The 20,320-nt window shown below is 41.4% G+C and overlaps 1 protein-coding gene across 1 annotated transcript in view; it reads left to right on the top strand.

Annotated features, from left to right (window-relative positions):
- The window catches only part of gmds (GDP-mannose 4,6-dehydratase), a 222,721-nt gene that overhangs the window by 200,961 nt on the left and 1,440 nt on the right, over window positions 1–20,320 (top strand). The window contains exons 10-11 of the mRNA XM_034081682.2: window positions 6,030–6,039; window positions 20,173–20,241. Of these exons, the coding sequence (XP_033937573.1) occupies window positions 6,030–6,039; window positions 20,173–20,241 (79 nt within the window). The remainder of the gene's footprint in view (window positions 1–6,029; window positions 6,040–20,172; window positions 20,242–20,320) is intronic.

Raw genomic sequence — 20,320 nt, 5'->3', positions numbered from 1 at the left:
TTTCCAACTCCCGGGATGGCCCCCACCAGAGAGCATATCAAAAGCTCCGGTGTCATTCTCATTAGGATGTTGTTGTTTTGTTAAGTTAAGCTAAATATCTTATTATCCAAGTGCCTCTGACACTATTGCCACGGAGAGGAAGTCAATAAGGCTTGAACCAAAGATGTAGAAAATGTTGACCTTTTGTATTTGACCTTTTGTTGTCCAAAAGTGACTCAGAGCCCCAAGTTAAGCTGATTTAACTCGAACCTGCTGCATGTTTGATCAGGTTTCCACAAACGCAGTTTCAGGTACGTTATACTTTCTCTTATAGTTATCAATAACGATATCCATGCCACCTGTCCATGCTACCTTCAGCACATAAAATACACAAAGTCAGTTGCTTTTCCTTTTAAAGTATAGTTCTTTAAGTGTTCCGTTTTTCCACTACAGAAACACAAGTAACAACCTTGAACAAAGGCTCTCAAGGATCTTAAATCCTCACTGAACAATATAACCTCCTACGTTGCATTATTATTGTAAAGCGGTTGGTTTCCTTCACAGGAGGTCAGGCTAAGCTTTACCTCCAAGTAACCTGATCCTCCGCAGCTCTAAAATAAAGACTTTAACTGGGGTGTAACAGAGACACACCAACACAATGACACAAGAGGCCAGCAGTGTTTTAAACATGTTTTTAACCATGTCCAACTCTTTGTGTGAGTGGTCCCTGGGATCACAGAGCTGTCTGTCAAGGGGACCTTAAAACAGGGGGGTTAGTGTGGGAGAGAAGATGGAGGGTTTCCGACGGATACCACTCCCTCGCCACGCGTGAACTGATGTGAATTTAGGTGACGGGAGGCTTTAACCCCTGGGAAAGAATCTGTAAGGGGAAAAGGGATGGAGAGGGTTGAAAAATGGGATTGACCCTTAACCCTCAGAGTCTGTAATGTGATCCTGGTATCTCTATTGTGGAAGGGGTGGGGAGGAGGTCACAAGGGGAAAGGGAAGGTAGCAGCTATGCCGCGCTGCTGATTAGCACTTCCTGTGGTCAGCCACAGCGCTGCCGCTTGGACGCATGAAATGTACAAATACACACAGACGTACATTTCAGACTAGCAGTACATTGAAATGTGTGTATAACAGGCTTAACATCTGGCTTTTGTATCACTGCATTAAGAATCATAACAAAATGAAAAGAAAACAAATATTGTGAAATCAAGATACATTTGCAAAAGTCTTAACAAAAGCCAAGAAAATAAGGCAGACCGTTGACCTAAAATAAATGATTTACGAAATGAATCTTTAGAAATGTGAAAGAAAGGATCTTTAGACCGTTTGGATAGATATTTTTGCTGCCTTCCACCAAAATTACCTAAGGGATGTAACTCAAAAAAGCAGTTGCATTTGGAGTCAGGGTATATGTGGCAGTTAAACTAAAAACAATCCATTACATAAGAGGACTCAAAATTGCAACAAAAACTTCTATAAATACATGCCATTTCTCTAATTCTAGTGCAGTATTATCAGCGAGAGAAATCACATCAGGATAAAAATCACTGCTGCTTTGTTTTCAAACCTTCCACCACTTGCGTAGTTTTCATCTTCATATGAATAGTTTATTTTTTCTCTTGACCTTTATTGTGTATAAGATTTCAAGAAAATATGAAAATGAGATTGACTTTATCTACAGGGAACACAGATTCTAAAGGAGAGCCGAGCGTCACTGATATAAAGGCATTCAAACCAGCCCGAAGATGTTGCGTCATCGCTAACCTATAAGGATTTGAATATGTCAGCGGAGGACGACATGATTTATATATTTGGATGGACATTTCTCCTCTCTCCGTCTTCCCCTACTCTGGAAAAATAGAAAATGATGTTGAGCAGAGGAAGTCTTATTTGTATCTGTTGCAGAATCACATGCAATGAAAACAGTCTTAAAATTACTTTAATTTTGAAAAGAGAAGAGATCTCACTACTAATTTCTACTAAATGCATGTTTTTTGATTACAGCAAACGCCTTATTTTGCTAAATCTCACATTATAAACATCGTTTTTGATTTAATTTTAACAAAGGATTCAGGCTCTTTTTTGTAAAATCTGACAGTCTTGTTTTCTTGCAGGCTAATTTCCCATTCTTTAGGTAGCAAATAATTCAATCGATATGTACTGGTCTGAGTTGAGAGGTTGGGCTCTCCTTGGAAGAACCTGGTCTCTACAGTGATTTACTGTTTAATTGAGCTGACTCGTTTAAGTTAGCTGTAATTATACTATAAAAACCCTGGCTGCCAGCCAGAATCTGTGTTGTGAAACACTGCAGGTTTAGAATGCAAGATACACTACCTGAATATATTCCAAACCAAGCATAGCTGTGTTTTTAAAGGCTTCTCTGAAAGGAGAGGACTTGAATGTTAACCCGAGCAGTTTGTGCAGGAGCTTTAGTCTGCTTGTAGGAGAAAGAGAGATTGTGGATTGTGTGTGTGTCTGGCAGTTTGGTATTTCCTGAAGGAGTTTCCTCCTACCGTCAGAGCGGAACCACCCTGGGCCCCTCGGCAGTCCAACCCACAGACTGACCCGGTACTGCTCCCGGAGAGAAACAGAGAGACATGGCAGCCACATTAGATATGAAGGTACAGGAATATAAAGGAGCATTGATAAAGATGGGAACTAAGACGGTGTTATTAAGGCGAGGAACGCATTGGCTCGACAATCTAAGGCAGTGTATCCAGTTCTGCTCCAGGCTGTAGGCAGATATCCAACCGTCTGAGAAGTTGTGTTGCATGTATTTTAATATCGTTTTTTGTCAGCCTTGTGATGGATAGGTGTATCTTCAGCACCTTCTAGTAATTTGTTGGCCGCAGTCAGCCCAAGATAGTGAGGATTGTGGGCCAGGATTCCTGCGCTATCAGCCAGCCTTACTCGGCGCTGGGCCTGATGAGAGAAACCTGCCAGACGAGGTGGAAAAAGAGGGGATAGAGAGGTAGAGAGGGTTGTTGACAGCGTGAGGGAGAAAAGGGTGGTTACGTCAGCCTGTGTCTTTGCCCCCTAGTCCCAGCTGGGCTTGATTACCCAGAGTTCTCCACTGAGCAGCTTTAGGGGAGCGTTGCCGTCAGACTGTCAGAGGGGAGGATCTGGGCAGGTTTTCAGACCTCAACCCCGAGAGAACTAGAGCCAGGGCTCAACCTTCACTGTCAAGACGTTTTTATAAATGATCCGGATTTCTGTTTTGAATGTTGGGCTGTAATGTGAGGATTATGAGAACGAGAATTTAAAAAATCAATCTTCCAAAAGTAGTTTAGTTCCTAAAGCTTATCTCAGGCTCTGCAGGCAGCATTTCCGAACATCAGTGTTTGAACTTTATACACACCAACGAAAACCTTATAACCTGCCACCTCTTATAGGTTTGGACTATATATACAAAATCTTTGGTCACAAAATAACTTACTGCGACTCATTTTGATAAGATCAATCTTTAAAATAATTTTTCATGGTCTGTTTTCAGTCCCTCAAATACTGAGTTTCCTTCTTTTCTCTGTTTTATATAATATTTAACTGATTATTTGGACGGTTTGAGAAAAGTCAATACCTTGGAAGTTGACATGGACATTTCCAAAATGTTACTTAACAAACAATTAATGGAGAAAAATCAGCATATTTTTACGATGCTACAAATAATTAGCATATTAGCATATTATTTAAAGTAAATACTTGATAACTCCTGATGGTGTTACACCTACTGTCAAAACCTGGTCACTGATGTGCAACAAGGACAGGACGTTATATTGTCTCCCGGTATTATATAATTGTGCCCAACCCTGTACCCATGCAAAGCCAACATCATATTATTGTGCCATCAAAACGTACTATTGCAAAACAATTGTGCAATCCAATTTCATTGCAAAATAGATATCCATCTTATGTATATAAATATATTCCTTGAGAACTAAAAAAGTGATTGTGCAACATTTCCTCTGCCAACTTCACATTAGTCAATCACAAAGAAGACTTTTAATATGAGAAGTTCAGATATAGTTCTGCATCCATAGAATCATTATTGACTTACTGCTTTTTACTGAAGCATCAACTATGTCTGGATATATTACTATTACTATCTCACTTCTTAAGGTGATGTCATCCCTCTGGAGCCTCTTGTCTTCATTGTGATCAGCGTCAGAAAGAGAAAAACGTATGCGGAGCTCAGAGCTGCGAGATTGAGAATGACAGGAAAGGCAGGAAGGAAGGAAAGGAAAGGAGAGAGTGAGTGAGGGAATGAGGTGTAGCACCGGCTCGGAGCAAGCCGCTGAGATTTTAATGTGTGCCTCTGCGAGAGTGTGTGTGTCCCATACAGCGGTGTGTTTATAAATCACAGTCGGGCAGTGTGTGTGTTGCAGGGCCGGTGTTTCCTGCAGTGTAATCTGAGTCTCTGGTGGAATGTGTGAACCACATCCGACTCCACTCGAGCCCCCGACTCACTCAATATCCCACTGTAAACAACCCACCTCTGCCAGGGTTTCTGGAACGGGACAGGTAGAGTCCCTTAAAAAAAAAAAAAAAGCAGGATACAGGAAATGCTTCAAAATAAAAGCACATTGCGTTGAGTCATCAGCTAAAGTCAGCCCTTGTAAGTGATGTTGAAATGTGACTTCAGAGTGTTTTCTGCAATGAACCTCCACCTCGTTGACTCTTTCATTGAGTGTGTGTGTTGGTGTGTCTGTGAGAGAGAGGTTTTGACTAGGAGGTTAATTGTAGTGTGACCTCTCTAATGTCTTTCCCTGGCTTGTTATCTTGATTGGGTAATTAATTCTGGGGCTGCTCTCTTCAGTCGCCCCAGTATTCACACACTCGTATGTCTATCTTTCTCACGTGTACACACACACACACACACTCTCGAACCCTACTGAACTCAGGAGCCCCCACATTCCTGTAACCCTAAGGCTGCTCTGTCGCATTACTTTCCCTCCCTCCCTCACTGTCTCACTTCTTGCTCAATTTATTTCTCTTTCTCACTCAATCATTCTCTGAGCTCGTCCGTCATATTTTGCTGCCTCCCACCTCCCTGCTCAACTGCTCCTCTCTACTTGGAGAACGTTTTCGCAGCAGTAACAGAATGTAAAAATAATCCACTCCAAGTATTAGAAATGCTTCCAAAATGTATATAAAGAACAACTCTTTTTCTAGCCCTGGTATTTCACACAAGCAGTCGGACAATTGATCTACTTAATTATCTGAACCACTGTATATGACAATAAAGCAAAAGGTGAACCTACATACTATATATAATCAAGACTCATGGAGAGCAGATATTATTTTCGCAATATGCAAGTCTTTGCATCGATATTGGGTGGAACCCAACTATTCATACACACATCAATACTCACCGCCTAACCACAGGTGAAGTGTGGAGACTTGGTGTTCTACATTGTGCACTACAATGTGTTCACCATCACCAACATAAAAGGAGACTTGTATCCACAGGTTTGATGCTCGGTCCATTCAGGAAGGCTTTCGACATACCTGCTCAAGATGATACAATAATGATGTTGGATAATTATTACTTATGCACTGAAGGAATGGAGATAGTTATTTAAAGGGGGGTTGTCTGAGGTTCTCATCTATTCTTAGTGCGTTGGCAGTGGGCAAAGCCTCAGTTTGGAGAAACCGACAGCAGCACAACAGCTAAACAATGTACAACTGGACAGGGATGGCAGAACATTTGTTTTAGCTACTTCAAAGAGAGGCCCCAGAAAACTAATGCTCTTTGGGGTTTCCCTTTCCTGTAGTGTGTTATTTAGGTTTGTGTGCATATAAATGGTCTGCAAAGGCTAAAGTTGACTCCACAGGAGTCTGAAGTTTCTCTCCAACACAGTTCCCCCATGCCTGCTTTTATTTTGGTAACTATGTGATTTCGATAGTCACATTTTGTTGTTAACAAAGTTTTGCATCTTCATAGTAACTTGTGATAACAACTGCAGTGACATCACAATTACAATATTTACCATCAAGTGAAGTAGCAATATAGAAAGGCATATAATGGAAATAGTTAAACAAAGTACCTCAGTTGTACTTAAATACATTACTTGATTGTGTTTAGTTCAATAACTGCTCTCTCACATCTCCTCTCTGAGATTCCTTGCGATCTAGCATGCTCTGTCTGTGGGACGGAGCGGCCGCTTCCTCTGAGCGTCAGACAGCTCGCTGTTTTTCTCCCGGCTTAATCCCTCTATCACCAGCGAGCAGATGCAGAAAGAGAGAGTTAGTGTGAAAGAGTTTCTCCTACACACTCACACTCTCCAACTCTCCCTGTTTGGGCACGATGAGAACAGCAGATTATTGAGGCTGATAAGGTCAGGAATGCTGCTCAGAGAGGAAATGCCGTTCTGGGGAGATGTAGCCTATAGAAGACCTCCCCCCCCCCCCAACACCAAGCTTTTCCTCTCCTTCTGTCTCCGCTGGTGTGGCAGGATAAAGACAGGAAGAAGAGACATCCATTGACCCAGGACCGATGGGCATGCCCATTCTAGCCTCCCTCTCTCTGGTCGCCTTCCTTTTACCTTTTACTTCATTTCTGTTCAATACTGAGAAGCTTAATTGAAGATTCTTTAGGAAAATAAATGATAAATACCTTCAGTGTTCAATGGAGTCACTTTCCATTAAAGACATTGTTCCTGGGAGAATTGTGTTCGACAGAACTGTAGATTTACCAGAATATTTCCCCAAGTGGATAGTGCTCTGTAAAATAAAAAATCTTCCGGATATCCCAAAGCTTGAGCAAAGAATCCCAACCTTTTCGTACTCCTTAATACAGCTACAGGGATAGTGACATATATGCATTCTCTTATTTTGCTAACCATTTAAAACAATCCATTATTGACTTTTGAACATTGCTTTCCTTGAAATGCAAAAACCAGCTCTGTGGTGAGATGATTTCGGTCTGTTTTCAATATGAACCTGCTTGTTTTTAATTATGTTTTATGATTGTTAATGGTTAAAAATGATGTTTTTTTCACACTGACATACTAAACATTTTTATCATTTTAAAGCCATTTTCAAATATTATATTTGAGGTGCATGTGTCAACTCAGACATACCGTCTAAATACAGAATTGAAGCTGCTTTTTAAATGTGCACCCTTTCTTTGCGCTTATTTAAATGCTTCAGCGTTGTTCTTCTTTTCTTCCTTGTTAATTGTCTCACAATGCCTTGATTTATTTCAAGCAACGTGTAACGTGTAAGAAATACCCAATAGATTAAGATGGCTCCGAAATATCCAGCAGAATTCAGACCGAATATATCTTAATGACTTCGATCACCTTTTAGAACACACTGCTTGATCCAAACTGTATGCGTGTTTTAAGTATGTACATGTAAAACGAAAGCCCAATCCTTCTTCTTAACCCGACTCAATGCAGAGAATGAGGGGAGGCTATAATAGTCGGCGAGGAAGGAGGAGGTCGCATGTTAGCATGTTCATAGAGCAGCTGAGGTGAAAAGAGCGACAGATTAATACATAGTGTGTCGGGAGCTGAGATTTGCAGACTGCAAATTGTGTGTGGAACCACCTCGCCTCACCAACACTTTGCCAAAGCCTGATTTCGACACCATATATCACATCCAGTGTGTATGTGTGTGTTACATTATGAGCTTGTACTTCAACAAAACTAGACTCTGTATCTCTGCACCTCACATCCTTGTCAACTTTACCCAAACAGCTCCTAAAATGGGGGTTGGTATGTAACCTATGGACTATGTATGTGTGATGGTGATTTATTGGGGCTGATCAGGTACTGAATGGAATTGTTTGTGTGATACAAGAGGCCTTTCAGGGTCTATAAATTGTCCTTAATAATCTAAGAATTCATCAGAAAAAATAATCGCTTTTTTTAAAATTATTATTCGCCCAGATTTTTTTCTGTGGGAATCATTCTAATAAATACACTGCCAAGTCTGTGAAATCTAGCTCAAGTTGAAATGTGCTAATCCACACTTACTATATTTTAGAGTAAAACAGGTATAGTTTATTGTGGCTTGTGTAGTTCAATAATCCCCATAACCACAGTGTATGCAACCCCAAAAATCAGCCAGGACTAAACGGGTCCAGTTGATTCCAGTGATACAAACCAGTTATGTAAAGGATAATGTGCAGCAAGATGAACAGGATCCCAACGTTACATTTATGCGACTTCTTTCTGCCGATTGATATGACTACAAATAGTCCCTTGATCCTACTTAACAACGATCTGTTCGCCTCAGCAGCAGTCTGTTATTAAGAGAGATTAACATCCATTGAAATGTCCTAATTGGCCAATCGAAGTCGAATAGTCAACTAAGCCGTGTAATCATCTCGGTACTCTATTGTTTTATCATAAATAAGAAGAATACATATGCACACAGTTGTGCAATACAGAGAAACCATACTGGGCAAATTAGTTTCAGAAATTAAGGGTTATTAGGAACTATTTATATTTACAAAAGAAACACTTTGTATGTTTGCATAGATGTGTGATATGTGTTCCCTCTCATAGAGCAGCAATAATAGCATTGTTTCTGGTGAGATGTATTTGTTTAATTTCAACAGTGAGTCATGGACAAACAACAAAAATAGGAGCCAGATTTCTCAAGAAAAAAAAAGTACAAGAAGCTGTTAAACAATCATCATCTACCTAAACAGCGAGGCTGGGTGTCAAAGCCCAGACAGTCCTCTCAGTGCTTTGAAGAGATTACAAAACAATTAAGATAAGACGGGATGACATTTTCCTCTCTGTATATACCTCCCCCTCTCCCACTTTCTTTTTGTAGTATGATTGTAAAGAATGTTGTTTAAAGAAGGGAAATTATGTTCGCCTTTGATGTCTCCTGAAATATGAAACACCCAGAGGCTGATAGAAAACCACTACACACACACACACACACACACACACACACACACACACACACACACACACACACACACACACACACACACACACAGAGGGTTACTTTACCCAATCTATATTATACAAATGCGCAAACAGACTAAACACTTTTTCACTTGTAATGACCTAACTGCACAGTTTCAGTTTGACCTCAGTGAAGGGAACATGTCACCTGAGACCCCCCCCTCAATCTATGTCTCCCTCCCTCCCCTCACCTCTCACTCTCTCAGTCTGCAGCTTTTTGCTGACTCCAGGAATTATGATCTGTTTCCCGTCCGCAGGAATAATAGAATACAGGAGGGGGAGGGGGGGGGCAACAGCTTAGTGGAACAGTAGTGAGGTGTGTGTGTGTGTGTGTGTGTGTGTGTGTGTGTGTGTGTGTGTGTGTGTGTGTGTGTGTGTGTGTGTGTGTGTGTGTGTGTGTGTGTGTGTGTGTGTGTGTGTGTGTGTGTGTGTGTGTGTGTGTGTGTGTGTGTGTGTGTGTGTGTGTGTGTGTGTGTGTGTGTGTGTGTGTGTGTGTGTGTGTGTGTGTGTGTGTGTGTGTGTGTGTGTGTGTGATATTTTCCTCCTCATTTCCATAACCTTTCAATTCAAATTGAAACGATTTTCAGTGGACGTTGACACACACAGAAATTCAAACCTTTGATTAACGGCCATAAATCGACACCCCCCTGCCGTTATCTTGACAACAAATGCCTTACGCTGAAGCAGGCGGCAGGCTGTGGATCCCTCTCGCCTGCCAGAGCCTCCTGGGCACTTACCACTATCGGCAGCTCCAGAGTGTGTTTGGAGTGTGCGGAGTGTGTCCTCAGCCAAGTAAATATTTATCACACGGCTCCCTCAGGAATTTTAATGAGCACTGATGGAGAGCAATCAACGACAGAGCCTGAGGAGATGAAGTGTAGTGACAGTTTGTAATGAGATGTTTGGGATTTTTAATATCACGAGAGGCTTTTACTGTTTTCCTGTGGAGATTCACATTTGACTGCTCTCCTGCTAATTGTTTCCTGTTGTGTGGTGTGTGTGAGATCCTGCAGTTGTCCGTCTTTAAATCAAGATGTTTCACTCTTTGTGTGTGTGTGTGTGTGTGTGTGTGTGTGTGTGTGTGTGTGTGTGTGTGTGTGTGTGTGTGTGTGTGTGTGTGTGTGTGTGTGTGTGTGTGTGTGTGTGTGTGTGTGTGTGTGTGTGTGTGTGTGTGTGTGTGTGTGTGTGTGTGTGTGTGTGTGTGTGTGTGTGTGTGTGTGTGTGTGTGTGTGTGTGTGTGTGTGTGTGTGTGTGTGTGTGTGTGTGTGTGGTGTACATACTCGTCAGGGTGACAGGGCCACCCTTTAGAGGTCACTCAACACATTGTGTGCAGGCTAAACTGCATGGGGAGTCGGGGAAGGAAACTTGAGCTATAACTCACACAGCTCTCTCTGTCTCTCCTACTCTCGCTAACACACTCTCTCTCACACACACACTGGACCTGACCTATCACCTCTCTCTGGCAGAGGCTAATAACTGTCTTATTGTCAGAACTTAATTTATCGTATTAAATAAATAGTTTTTCCCAGATACATCATGTTGAATGTTTTCCTTAGATGGAACATTGCAGCAGTACTAGTCGTGGATTTATTTATTTTACTTATTATTGTATAAACATTCTATAGGGTCAATGAAAAGCTAATTATTTATTCAAGTAATGTTTCCTACTTTGAAGCAACTGAACAGGTTTTTAAATTGTAATTACACCCATACATTGTAACATCATACTGAATATAACGTTTGAAATCTTGATTGTACTGTTCATGCATAATTCCAAAGCAATCCAAATATATATAAGATGCATTAATCAAATAAACTTGACTTTTAATGAACCTATGCTTTTCTGCACAAAAGTCTCTCTCTATTATTTTTGTATTACATTTCAAAGTTTCCACGTGAAATACATTAGTGTTGCCAACGCTTAAAGATAAAATGTTGATTTTAATATTATCTATTGACAAAAGAAAAGTATCATAAGTCAGAATTTAACTATTTCAAAAGTCTATCTTATGTATTTTACCTTCTACTTTACTGGTTTCAACTTTTTTGTCTTTGAACTTTTGAAGTCAAACAAAGTCTATGCTTGACCTTTCATGAATGACCTTAGTTACGTTACTCGCTATTGGCTCTGGGATGCTAGGTGCCCAATTGTTTCATTTGAATAGTTCTCAAACTCTCTAGGACTTGGAAACATTTGAGTAAGTTAAGGAAAAAACATAATTCTGTGTTATATCTTCTTCTTTTGAGTCTTGTAAATCATCTCATTATCCATGAGCTTTATCTTTTGACTCCTTGGAGGATGGAGAAATCATGTTCTAAAATGTTTTTATGAAATAAATATTAAGTCTGTTAGAACAATATCCTACATACAGCTGAAACCTTTTGAGCTTTAAAGTAAGTCAAGGTGTCAAGAAATCGACCAGTGACAGATTTGTAATTCAGTCAGATCAACTAGGAAAGATGAAGCTCTCTTTCGTTGGGAGTGTGTCCCCACCTGCCCACCCTTATACCAGCTCTCACACCTGGTACCACGTGATCCCTGTCCATACAGACAGGAAGCAGCGTCAGGGCTCTGGAGGGAGAATGAATGTGTCCTCTTCGTCCCTTCTTCCTGTCCCCATAGCTATTCATCCTGGGTATAAAAAGCCAAGAACCAAGTTGAAGTTCTTCCATCTAAACCCCAGCGAGGTCAAAGGTCAGAGCGTCTTGGTCTGGTCGGAACATCTGGGTCTGTTGGGGACATGGAGACCGTGGGCTCCAAACTCTCACAGTGCTCCCGGCCGTTTTATCTGATTCCCTTTGAAGTCTCTGTATTTGCATTCTCATGTCCACTACTGTACAAATACCAGAGACGCAACTGGGCTTCCAAAACCACATCATAGTCTCACAGCATGCAACCCTCAGAGAGAGAAAGAGAGGGACTTGTTTTCTTTAGAATGTTTGATGAGTCTCCCGTAAGTGTGTAGGTTTCCAGTAGGAAGTAAGTCAAATCAAGGGGTGTGTGTGTGTGTGTGTGTGTGTGTGTGTGTGTGTGTGTGTGTGTGTGTGTGTGTGTGTGTGTGTGTGTGTGTGTGTGTGTGTGTGTGTGTGTGTGTGTGTGTGTGTGTGTGTGTGTGTGTGTGTGTGTGTGTGTGTGTGTGTGTGTGTGTGTGTGTGTGTGTGTGTGTGTGTGTGTGTGTGTGTGTGTGTGTGTGTGTGTGTGTGTGTGTGTGTGTGTGTGTGTGTGATATTTTCCTCCTCATTTCCATAACCTTTCAATTCAAATTGAAACGATTTTCAGTGGACGTTGACACACACACAGAAATTCAAACCTTTGATTAACGGCCATAAATCGACACCCGTGTGTGTGTCCATGTTTGTGTGCGTGCCCCTTGTGTGCGTGCCCCTTGTGTGTTGTGAGGTCAGCCCCGCTTTGCTGTGTGATTTATGGAAAGGCCTTGCAGTGATACCAGAATTCCTTTGCGTTAAATGCCTTCTCTGAGTGCCTTTTACTGCCTGTGTGCTTTATGGACCATGATCACACTCTATTCGTCTCTGACTTTTACATTTCTAAAGATTATTTTTTATGGCGTTCTGTCTTTATTAGAGTAGAGAGTGTAAGGGAATAGGCAAGAAGGGACAGCTGAGGAGTGATGGGTAGTTGGCCAGTAGATATTAAAGTTTGGATGTTTTATTAGAGCTGAAGAGAACTCTTCACGTCTGAGCGTGAGATTGAATCATCAAGGGTACGGCAAGAACAGTCCTGTAGAGAGGCAGGGTCTATTCCCCTCTGTTAGTATACCTAGTACTTGCGAACTATACCCATATAAAAAAGTTCTGATTTGGCGACACATTGCCAGGAAGACATTATTTGTCGTTGCCTTCCAAAAATAATTACAAAATGGCATTACCTCAGACCATTTACAATGTTTGACTGTGTTTAGGTACAAAAACATATTTTGTAAGAGAGGGTTAAGGAGAAGTTTGGTCACAGTTAAAGAACACCAAGATTCTCTGATGGTACGAATTAGGATGTGAATAGTTGTCCTCCTTTCTAAGATGTTTAAAAGAACCATAACACAGTCATGCTGATTCTGCCTTTGCCTCAGAGCAACAGAAGTCATATTTTGAGAAATAAGAAGTCCTTCACAGGTTGGCGTAAACAAAGGGTTTGTTTTGCAGTCAAACAAAGTGCGTAAGTAATTAGCTGTAAAAGTCTCCCAGATAATTTATCAGTTCTAACAATTAACAATACTGTAATTGACATAAGTACATCAATTAAATCCATGTCCAGCGTTATTTCACTCTGCAGCTCATGTTGAGGGGGGCTCGTCATTGAGTTAATTTAGAAACTTGAATCAATTCATTTTTGGATGTTGAAACAATTACATTTGGTTGAGCATCTACACTGCCAGTTTGTGTACTGCTAAAGCCAATTCACAAATGTCATGTCTCTGGCAGCTCTTCCGCAGCAACAACCACTAAGACTTATTGAAACTGTAGTATTGAGTTGTTTTCAACACGTGAAATTCAGAAACAAAGACTTGTGTGTCTGTGTTGAGTAACTAGCTAACATAAAATGAACGATCAACATACTCTCACAATATCTCACAATAATCTGTTGCGTAGATGATGGGCATGATGGAGAAAATTATGAAATTGCATTCAGTATCACCCGTGCTCTGCCTGCTCTGAAATCATCATAGACATCATAACAAATGAAACTGTGGTCTATTTTTTCTCCCAATTGGTTCACATATGAAAACCGTTTGCATGCGAGTCCTCACCCTCTTAATTCCTGATCCACTCCTCAGAGACTGTGATGCTAGGTCTGTAACAGGGTCTCGGATAGTTATTGGGCGTAGTTCATTGACATATATCCTCTTAAATGTGTCTAATGCTCGCAGGTTGAGGGGCACATTTTGTCATGGCTAATCTTCGGCTCTCTTCTACCACTTGTTGTTATTAACACGGCTGCATATTTGCAGACATGGGCAGAGCAGTGCTTTAAACAGGATGTACCGAAGCATTGGGTTTGGTTCCAAATCGGATCCATATGAAGATTATATTGTGCCCCCATCTGTAAGTAGTTTGTTTTGAATTATTTGCTACATGCTCTGTTTGGGGTGAGTTCACTTGGCTGCTCTTGTTAGCAGTTTGGAAGCAGCTCTTATTTAATTGAGCCGTACACTGCACACGGATCTGCGAGGGTGAGATTGTCTGTCACCTGCAGAAATCCTGGTTGAGACAGACCAGGCGCTGGATTAACTTCCTGGATGCTGAACTGTGTGGTTGTCTGCTAAGACGGCAGGCTTAGCAGACAAGAGTCTGATTTCAACAGATGTTGTCCTGCCAAGCTCAGACTGAGATTTTAGAGGCCAGGCATGGCGATAATGCTGATAATAGACATGATTCTTTTACTTCCCGGTAGCACTGGGTATTATTTGAATGGTTTTCATATTAGTGCCAATACAATACCAGGGAGACCACCAAGAAATATCTTAAACACAATCAGCAATAGAGGAACATTACTCAATATCTGATCAATAAAATGAAAGCACGATATGTCAAGCATCTGATGTCAACTTACAATACATGACATTTTTGCAGTAAAGGTCTACTTCCTGAGTCCTCAATGATTTATGTAGCTGGTCAGCAAAGAGAGCAATCAGCTGGATTTGTAACTACAACAACATGAAGCTTTGCAACATTAATAATCGGCAATCATTTTCTTTTTTGGCAAAAGGCTTACTAAAATTATGATTATTATGAATTGAGTTATTAACCAACCCTTGGCCAATTAGTCGATGTATGCTTTCCAGTTGTTTGGCCACAAGGGTCTTTGTGTTTTAGTTATCGTCCTCTGCTCATGTCTGTGTGGACTATTAGCCCGCAGCCTAATTAGTAGTCTGGTTTTGTAATCTCGTACATAGAAAGGTGATGGCACAGAGCTACAATAATATCTTCTTCATCTCCAGAGACAAGACGTCTCAAGACAACAATCTTTCCATTGGTTGCCTATGCAGATTAGTCTGTTAAGTTTTGCTAAGGAGAAGTTTTACTTCTCAGTCAGCTATGACCAACTAGCAACAAGAAACAAGTTATTTGTGTCAGTTGTTCTGATTGAAGTTAATTTAAAGGGGACCTATTATGCAAAATGCACTTTCTAATGTATTTTATACATAAATATGTATCCCCGGTGTGTCAGGGAACTCACCAAGTGTCGGAAAAGAAAACCCTCTCTCTTTTCCTCCATACCCTCATCTAAAAAAAAAAAAAGGTCCAGAAATTGGCAATCGGGACGAATCCCGATGGGCCAGTACTGAAGTGGACCGGTCGGACAATGTGGGCCGGTCGGATAAGTCACTAGCACCCCCCCCCCCCTTTGAAATGTACTAGCGGTATTTACTTGTGGTACCAAGGTGGGCCGATGGTACCGAAGTGGGCCGTTCGAGAGTCCCGGGCGGATCTTTAGTCCCAGTTCGCCCCTGGTCATTGGCGACATCCGGCTGACGTGACATGTCCCAACCTATAGTCTCCGTATACAGTCGCAGCTGTGTGTCTGTGTATTCAGCAGGATGTCTGCAGGAGGCACTTAGAGTAAAGTTGTTATATATATAATACATTTAATGGCACTGTTCTAGCGGTAAAGACTTAAGGAAGAACATGTCAAGCTATGTGCTGTATCAGAAACAATGCGCGGCGTGTTTTGGGAGTAATATGCTCTGTGTTTACATTAGCAAGCATGCTAACACTCAGAGCTAACCATGGAGCTAACGCTGTAGGCTACGTGGAGAGAATATGTGTAACATCCTTGTGGTAAACCCTGCGAGAGAGAAAGATTTGAGCTCCATACTGTTTCAGAAATAAAGCTTGAAATGGTTGGAAGCATAATATGGCATTTAAACACTGCAGCATTTAGCTGAGCTTCTCCCGGTAGAAAACTCTCTTAGCGGGGGAAAGCTGTGTGATGCTACAAAGGGGCGTGGCTAGCAGCAGCCATTTCATTTAAAGCAGAATCAGCCTGTTAGGAACAGGGCTGCAAAAGAGGGAGATGAGCAGTATGAGGCATGGCTACAATGGGTGTTCTTTTGGAATTTTAATTTGTATGGCCCTACAATATATTTTTCAAATATAGCATAATAGGTCCACTTTAAGTACATCAAAGATCGATGGCAACTGAACAAGTCACTGGGGTCTTCTTAGGTTGCATTCTCTCTCTCTCTTCCTTCATCCTTTGGTATTTCTTCAAGGGGACACTTTGTCGCAGCTTTGAGTTGTTATCAGTTCATTGAATCATGTTTGCACACACAGGAACTAAACAACTTTCTTGCATTTTGTTTTGCTATTGACCTCATGACTTCAGATGAGACCCGCCCTGTTGGCATTTAGCAACACAGGAGTCAGAAAAACACAAATGTTAAACCTGATTTAGCTTCTAATAATATATAATGTGTTACACTTCATAGACGAGCTCCAGTGTTCGTGACGAGACCAGTTGTTTCTTTCATGCCAGCTACAAAATGTTCTCCATTACAAACCCCAATCAATATAATTATCAAGCAAGTAGATTATTTGATGTAATTGTGGAGTAAGTCACCCTATAATAATTACATTCAGCCCCATGATAAAGTATGTCTCATTGCTGTAGGTAATTACCCTGAAAATGTTCCCAGTTATGGCTTCAGAGCCAACAATTGACGTGAGTAATGTACAGAGCTGCTCACATGAGAAAGGGCTGTTTGTGCTGCCGTTACGGACGGAGGAGAAAATGGGCTGTAGCTTTCATCTGCGGTGCTATATGTGCACCATGTGGAGTTAAAAATAAGAAGACCTGGAATTGAACCGCGCTTTCAAACTGTGCAGTGTCTGAATCGGCCTGTACTTGTTCACTGTGTTCAGTGTTCTTGCATTTGTGTGTAATCAGAAGTGTGTGATTAAACGCTGCTGAGCCTCTCTGAGATGTGGGACCCTGCTCTCTTAAAGGCTGAACTATGCCAGTGCTGCTGTGAGCGTTCCTCTGTAATAGGATCACCCAGTGAAGACATTTTCAAGAGGTTCAACGTCCGATAGAAGCATTGCTCTCATTTTTCACTGTGTTGTTCTGGTCTTGGGGCTGTTTTTCATGGTTTGGGCTTAGAATCTTGATGCCAATTCATGGAAATGTTGCGCCACAGCCTCCAATATTTCAGAAAAGAATGCACCGCTGCTACGTTGCCCCAGTTAGGAGGAAAACCATTTCCTGTTTCAAAAAGTCACGTCCAGAAAGTTTTCCGAGGTAGATGTCGAAGAACTTAACTGGCCTCCATAGTCTAATCTTCAACTGTATCCAACACCTTGTACTGGATGTGTTCAGGCCGTATCATGTTTCTTTTGTTACCCTGTGATACAAGTGACAACAGGAAAGTCTGCTTTTCTTATTTGGGAGTAGAAAACTATTCAGTGCCGTTGCTGAATTTACTTTTTTTTTTACAGTACTGTGACGTAAAGTCATAACATTTGCAATTGAGTTGGTCTTTGCTAGTATTACTGAAAAGGAGAATATTTCCATTAGATTGACTTTATTGTGAACCTCAGTAGAAGATTGTTTTCTGCTTCTCCCAAAGGCATGTATCCAACACACCATCAAAACCATACAAATGTACAGTAAACAATAAAGAGTTGCACGTTGTCGGGGAAATAATTTGTTTGCAATCTTTTTTTCCTGATATATAGGCCCAGATCTCAATGTGAAAAAATAGAGAAATTGTCAACCTAAAATACGTAAATGTTCAATTTGAAAGCATCAGTGTGGTGCCTAGGAGGCTAGATCTATAAATAGATTTTGCAATAAAATCAGCCCCATAATGCAACATTTAAAGGATGAACTTCATGTTTGAAGACCTGTCGGTTAGATGACCAACATGGTCGCTGACACCTCACTCTAAGGAGAGTCCGCCCTGAAGGGCATTGTGAGTTTATCTGCCGCCATTGAACAATAGTCTTTTGTAGGAATGGCAAAGTCGAAGTTCTTTGACGATAGCGGAAAGATTAGTGCGCAGCCCTAATACAACATCCGAGGATTGAAGGAGAAAACCAAAGAAGCCCACGCCGACCAATCACAGTGCTTCCAATTCCCCGCTAATTTTAAGTTGGGGCCAAAAGGGGTGTAACGGTATCCGTATTCGTACCGTCACGGTTCGGCACATGCAGTCACACGACGAATACGCCTTTTTTTTACGAGTGGGAAAAAAGTCTGTCATTCAGGGCAGTATCCATTACACTATTTATAATCCAGGGGGCGGTATTGCGCCTAAAAGCTGTTTGCCAGCCGCCCTTAAACAACAAATGAAGAACAAGAAGAAACACAATAACAAAACGAACAAAATACAAGAAGAAAAGTTAGTATGGTGAGTTCAGATAACACACAGGAGCTAGAACCCACCTGCTTCTTTTAAATCAGCTGTGTGGGAACATTTCGGGTTCCCTGTGGACTACAATAACGATGAGGTGTGCGAGTGGTGGATCGGACGAGGACGGTGTGTCGGCGTTGTTAGACAGCGGTGCGGTATGCTAATGGGACACACGCCAAACATGCTAAATCATATCAGAAGGCATCACCCAGATTTGCCAATCACCGGAGCCCGGCAAAAGACAACAGCAGTTCAACAGCTGATCCCCGCTGTTTTTAAGAAGCCAATAGACATGAGAGCCGAGAGACCAAAAATAATTAACGGAATCTTTTGGCATAATGTTTTTCAACAACTATGCGCCCTTGAAACAATTTCTTATTATTTATGATGTAATATTTTCAATACATTCTTTTTAGTTTTACAGCTTGATGAAACCTTTTAGTTTGACATCAGCCATTATAGATACTATGGCCATCTGAGTGTACTGTGTATGGTTTGTGGTTTGTTTTTAACTGTTTAATACAGTTAATTATTCCAAATGTGAGAGTTCCTTATTTTGAGACTGAAACTTGCACTATACTGTTCAAAAATAAATAACAACAAACCTGGAATTATGCATTTGGGACTTTTTTTTTGCTTTTTCTTGTTGTACCGAACCCGTACCGAACCGTGACCCCCAAACCGAGGTACGAACCGAACCGTGACTTCTGTGAACCGTTACACCCCTAGGGGCCATGTTAGCTAATGCAGCTACATACATATATTCTGTGGCTAAACTTTAACAACTTAACACTCAAGTATAAGTGAACTTGAATCTTCTTGTGACTGAATTAAAACAAATCCCTGCATTTAGCTTCCAAAGTTTTGAAGACTCAATGATTAGCAATCACATGTAAGTTAAATTAAATAATGTTATAATTGTAACTTTCATGCAGAGGCAAAAACAACTTCAGAAAGAAAGGGGGAGAGCAGCACATAAAACAAAACAAAAAAAAGATAAATTAAAAGTCCTTTGAACAAAGGATTTTCTTGGAAACTTCATTTATGTTGGAATTAGCATGCCAGATACAGTGTCCGTCATTTAAAAAAAGAAGATTCCTCAGTCACTCCACAATGTTTTATTAGACCCCTCGAGGCCAACATGTGTGTTTCTGAAACAAACGTAATACTGTTGATGAAACAAATTGAGATGGAAATAGAAGTGGGAGAAAAACAAGAGAATGAGTTCTTGAAACTGAAAGGTTCTTTTTCAGTCGCTTTGGTGGTCTCAAGAAGGGGTCTCACTGGATCTTGCACCCGGTGCATAACACAACAGGGGGGAAATGAGTAAGGGGTTGAGTAGGATGGGGGGGGGGGGTGAGTGGGGGGTCCTGGGCTGGGGGTTACACCACCAGAGTCCCACAATTCATCATGCTCTGGCACCGACGGGGGCTGTCTGGACGGAGCCGAGGAGGGGGATTGATGGCCAGCGAGACTCTGTGACCTCCCTTTTTCCCCGAGAGAGGGGATAGTGTGTGTGTGTGTGTGTGTGTGTGTGTGTGTGTGTGTGTGTGTGTGTGTGTGTGTGTGTGTGTGTGTGTGTGTGTGTGTGTGTGTGTGTGTGTGTGTGTGTGTGTGTGTGTGTGTGTGTGTGTGTGTGTGTGTGTGTGTGTGTGTGTGTGTGTGTGTGTGTGTGTGTGTGTGTGTGTGTGTGTGTGTGTGTGTGTGTGTGTGTGTGTGTGTGATCATCAGCCCCCACCATCCTACATCTAGTACGTCTTTGTGAGGACGACACGGAGACGATGGCTGCAGGTTTCTCCTCCTCAGATTAGACGTGACAGATAATCTGTTTTTCTTTCCTCCATTTCTCCACCCCCCTTTTGTCTCTCTATCTCTCTTTTTACCAGGACTACCTACAAGGCGACAGCACCAAAGCTTTCCAGAGGTTGGGTTGGAAGCCAAAGGTCGCTTTTGAGGTGCGTGTCACACAGTTGATAGAAAATGTACATGATGATTTGAATGAGGAAACTGTTCCACACAAATAAAGACATGGAA

The sequence above is a fragment of the Pseudochaenichthys georgianus genome, chromosome 4 (assembly GCF_902827115.2).
Source record: "Pseudochaenichthys georgianus chromosome 4, fPseGeo1.2, whole genome shotgun sequence".
Lineage (NCBI taxonomy): Eukaryota > Metazoa > Chordata > Actinopteri > Perciformes > Channichthyidae > Pseudochaenichthys > Pseudochaenichthys georgianus.
Note: the sequence above shows the minus strand (reverse complement) of the source record. Positions and strands in the feature narration are given on the sequence as shown.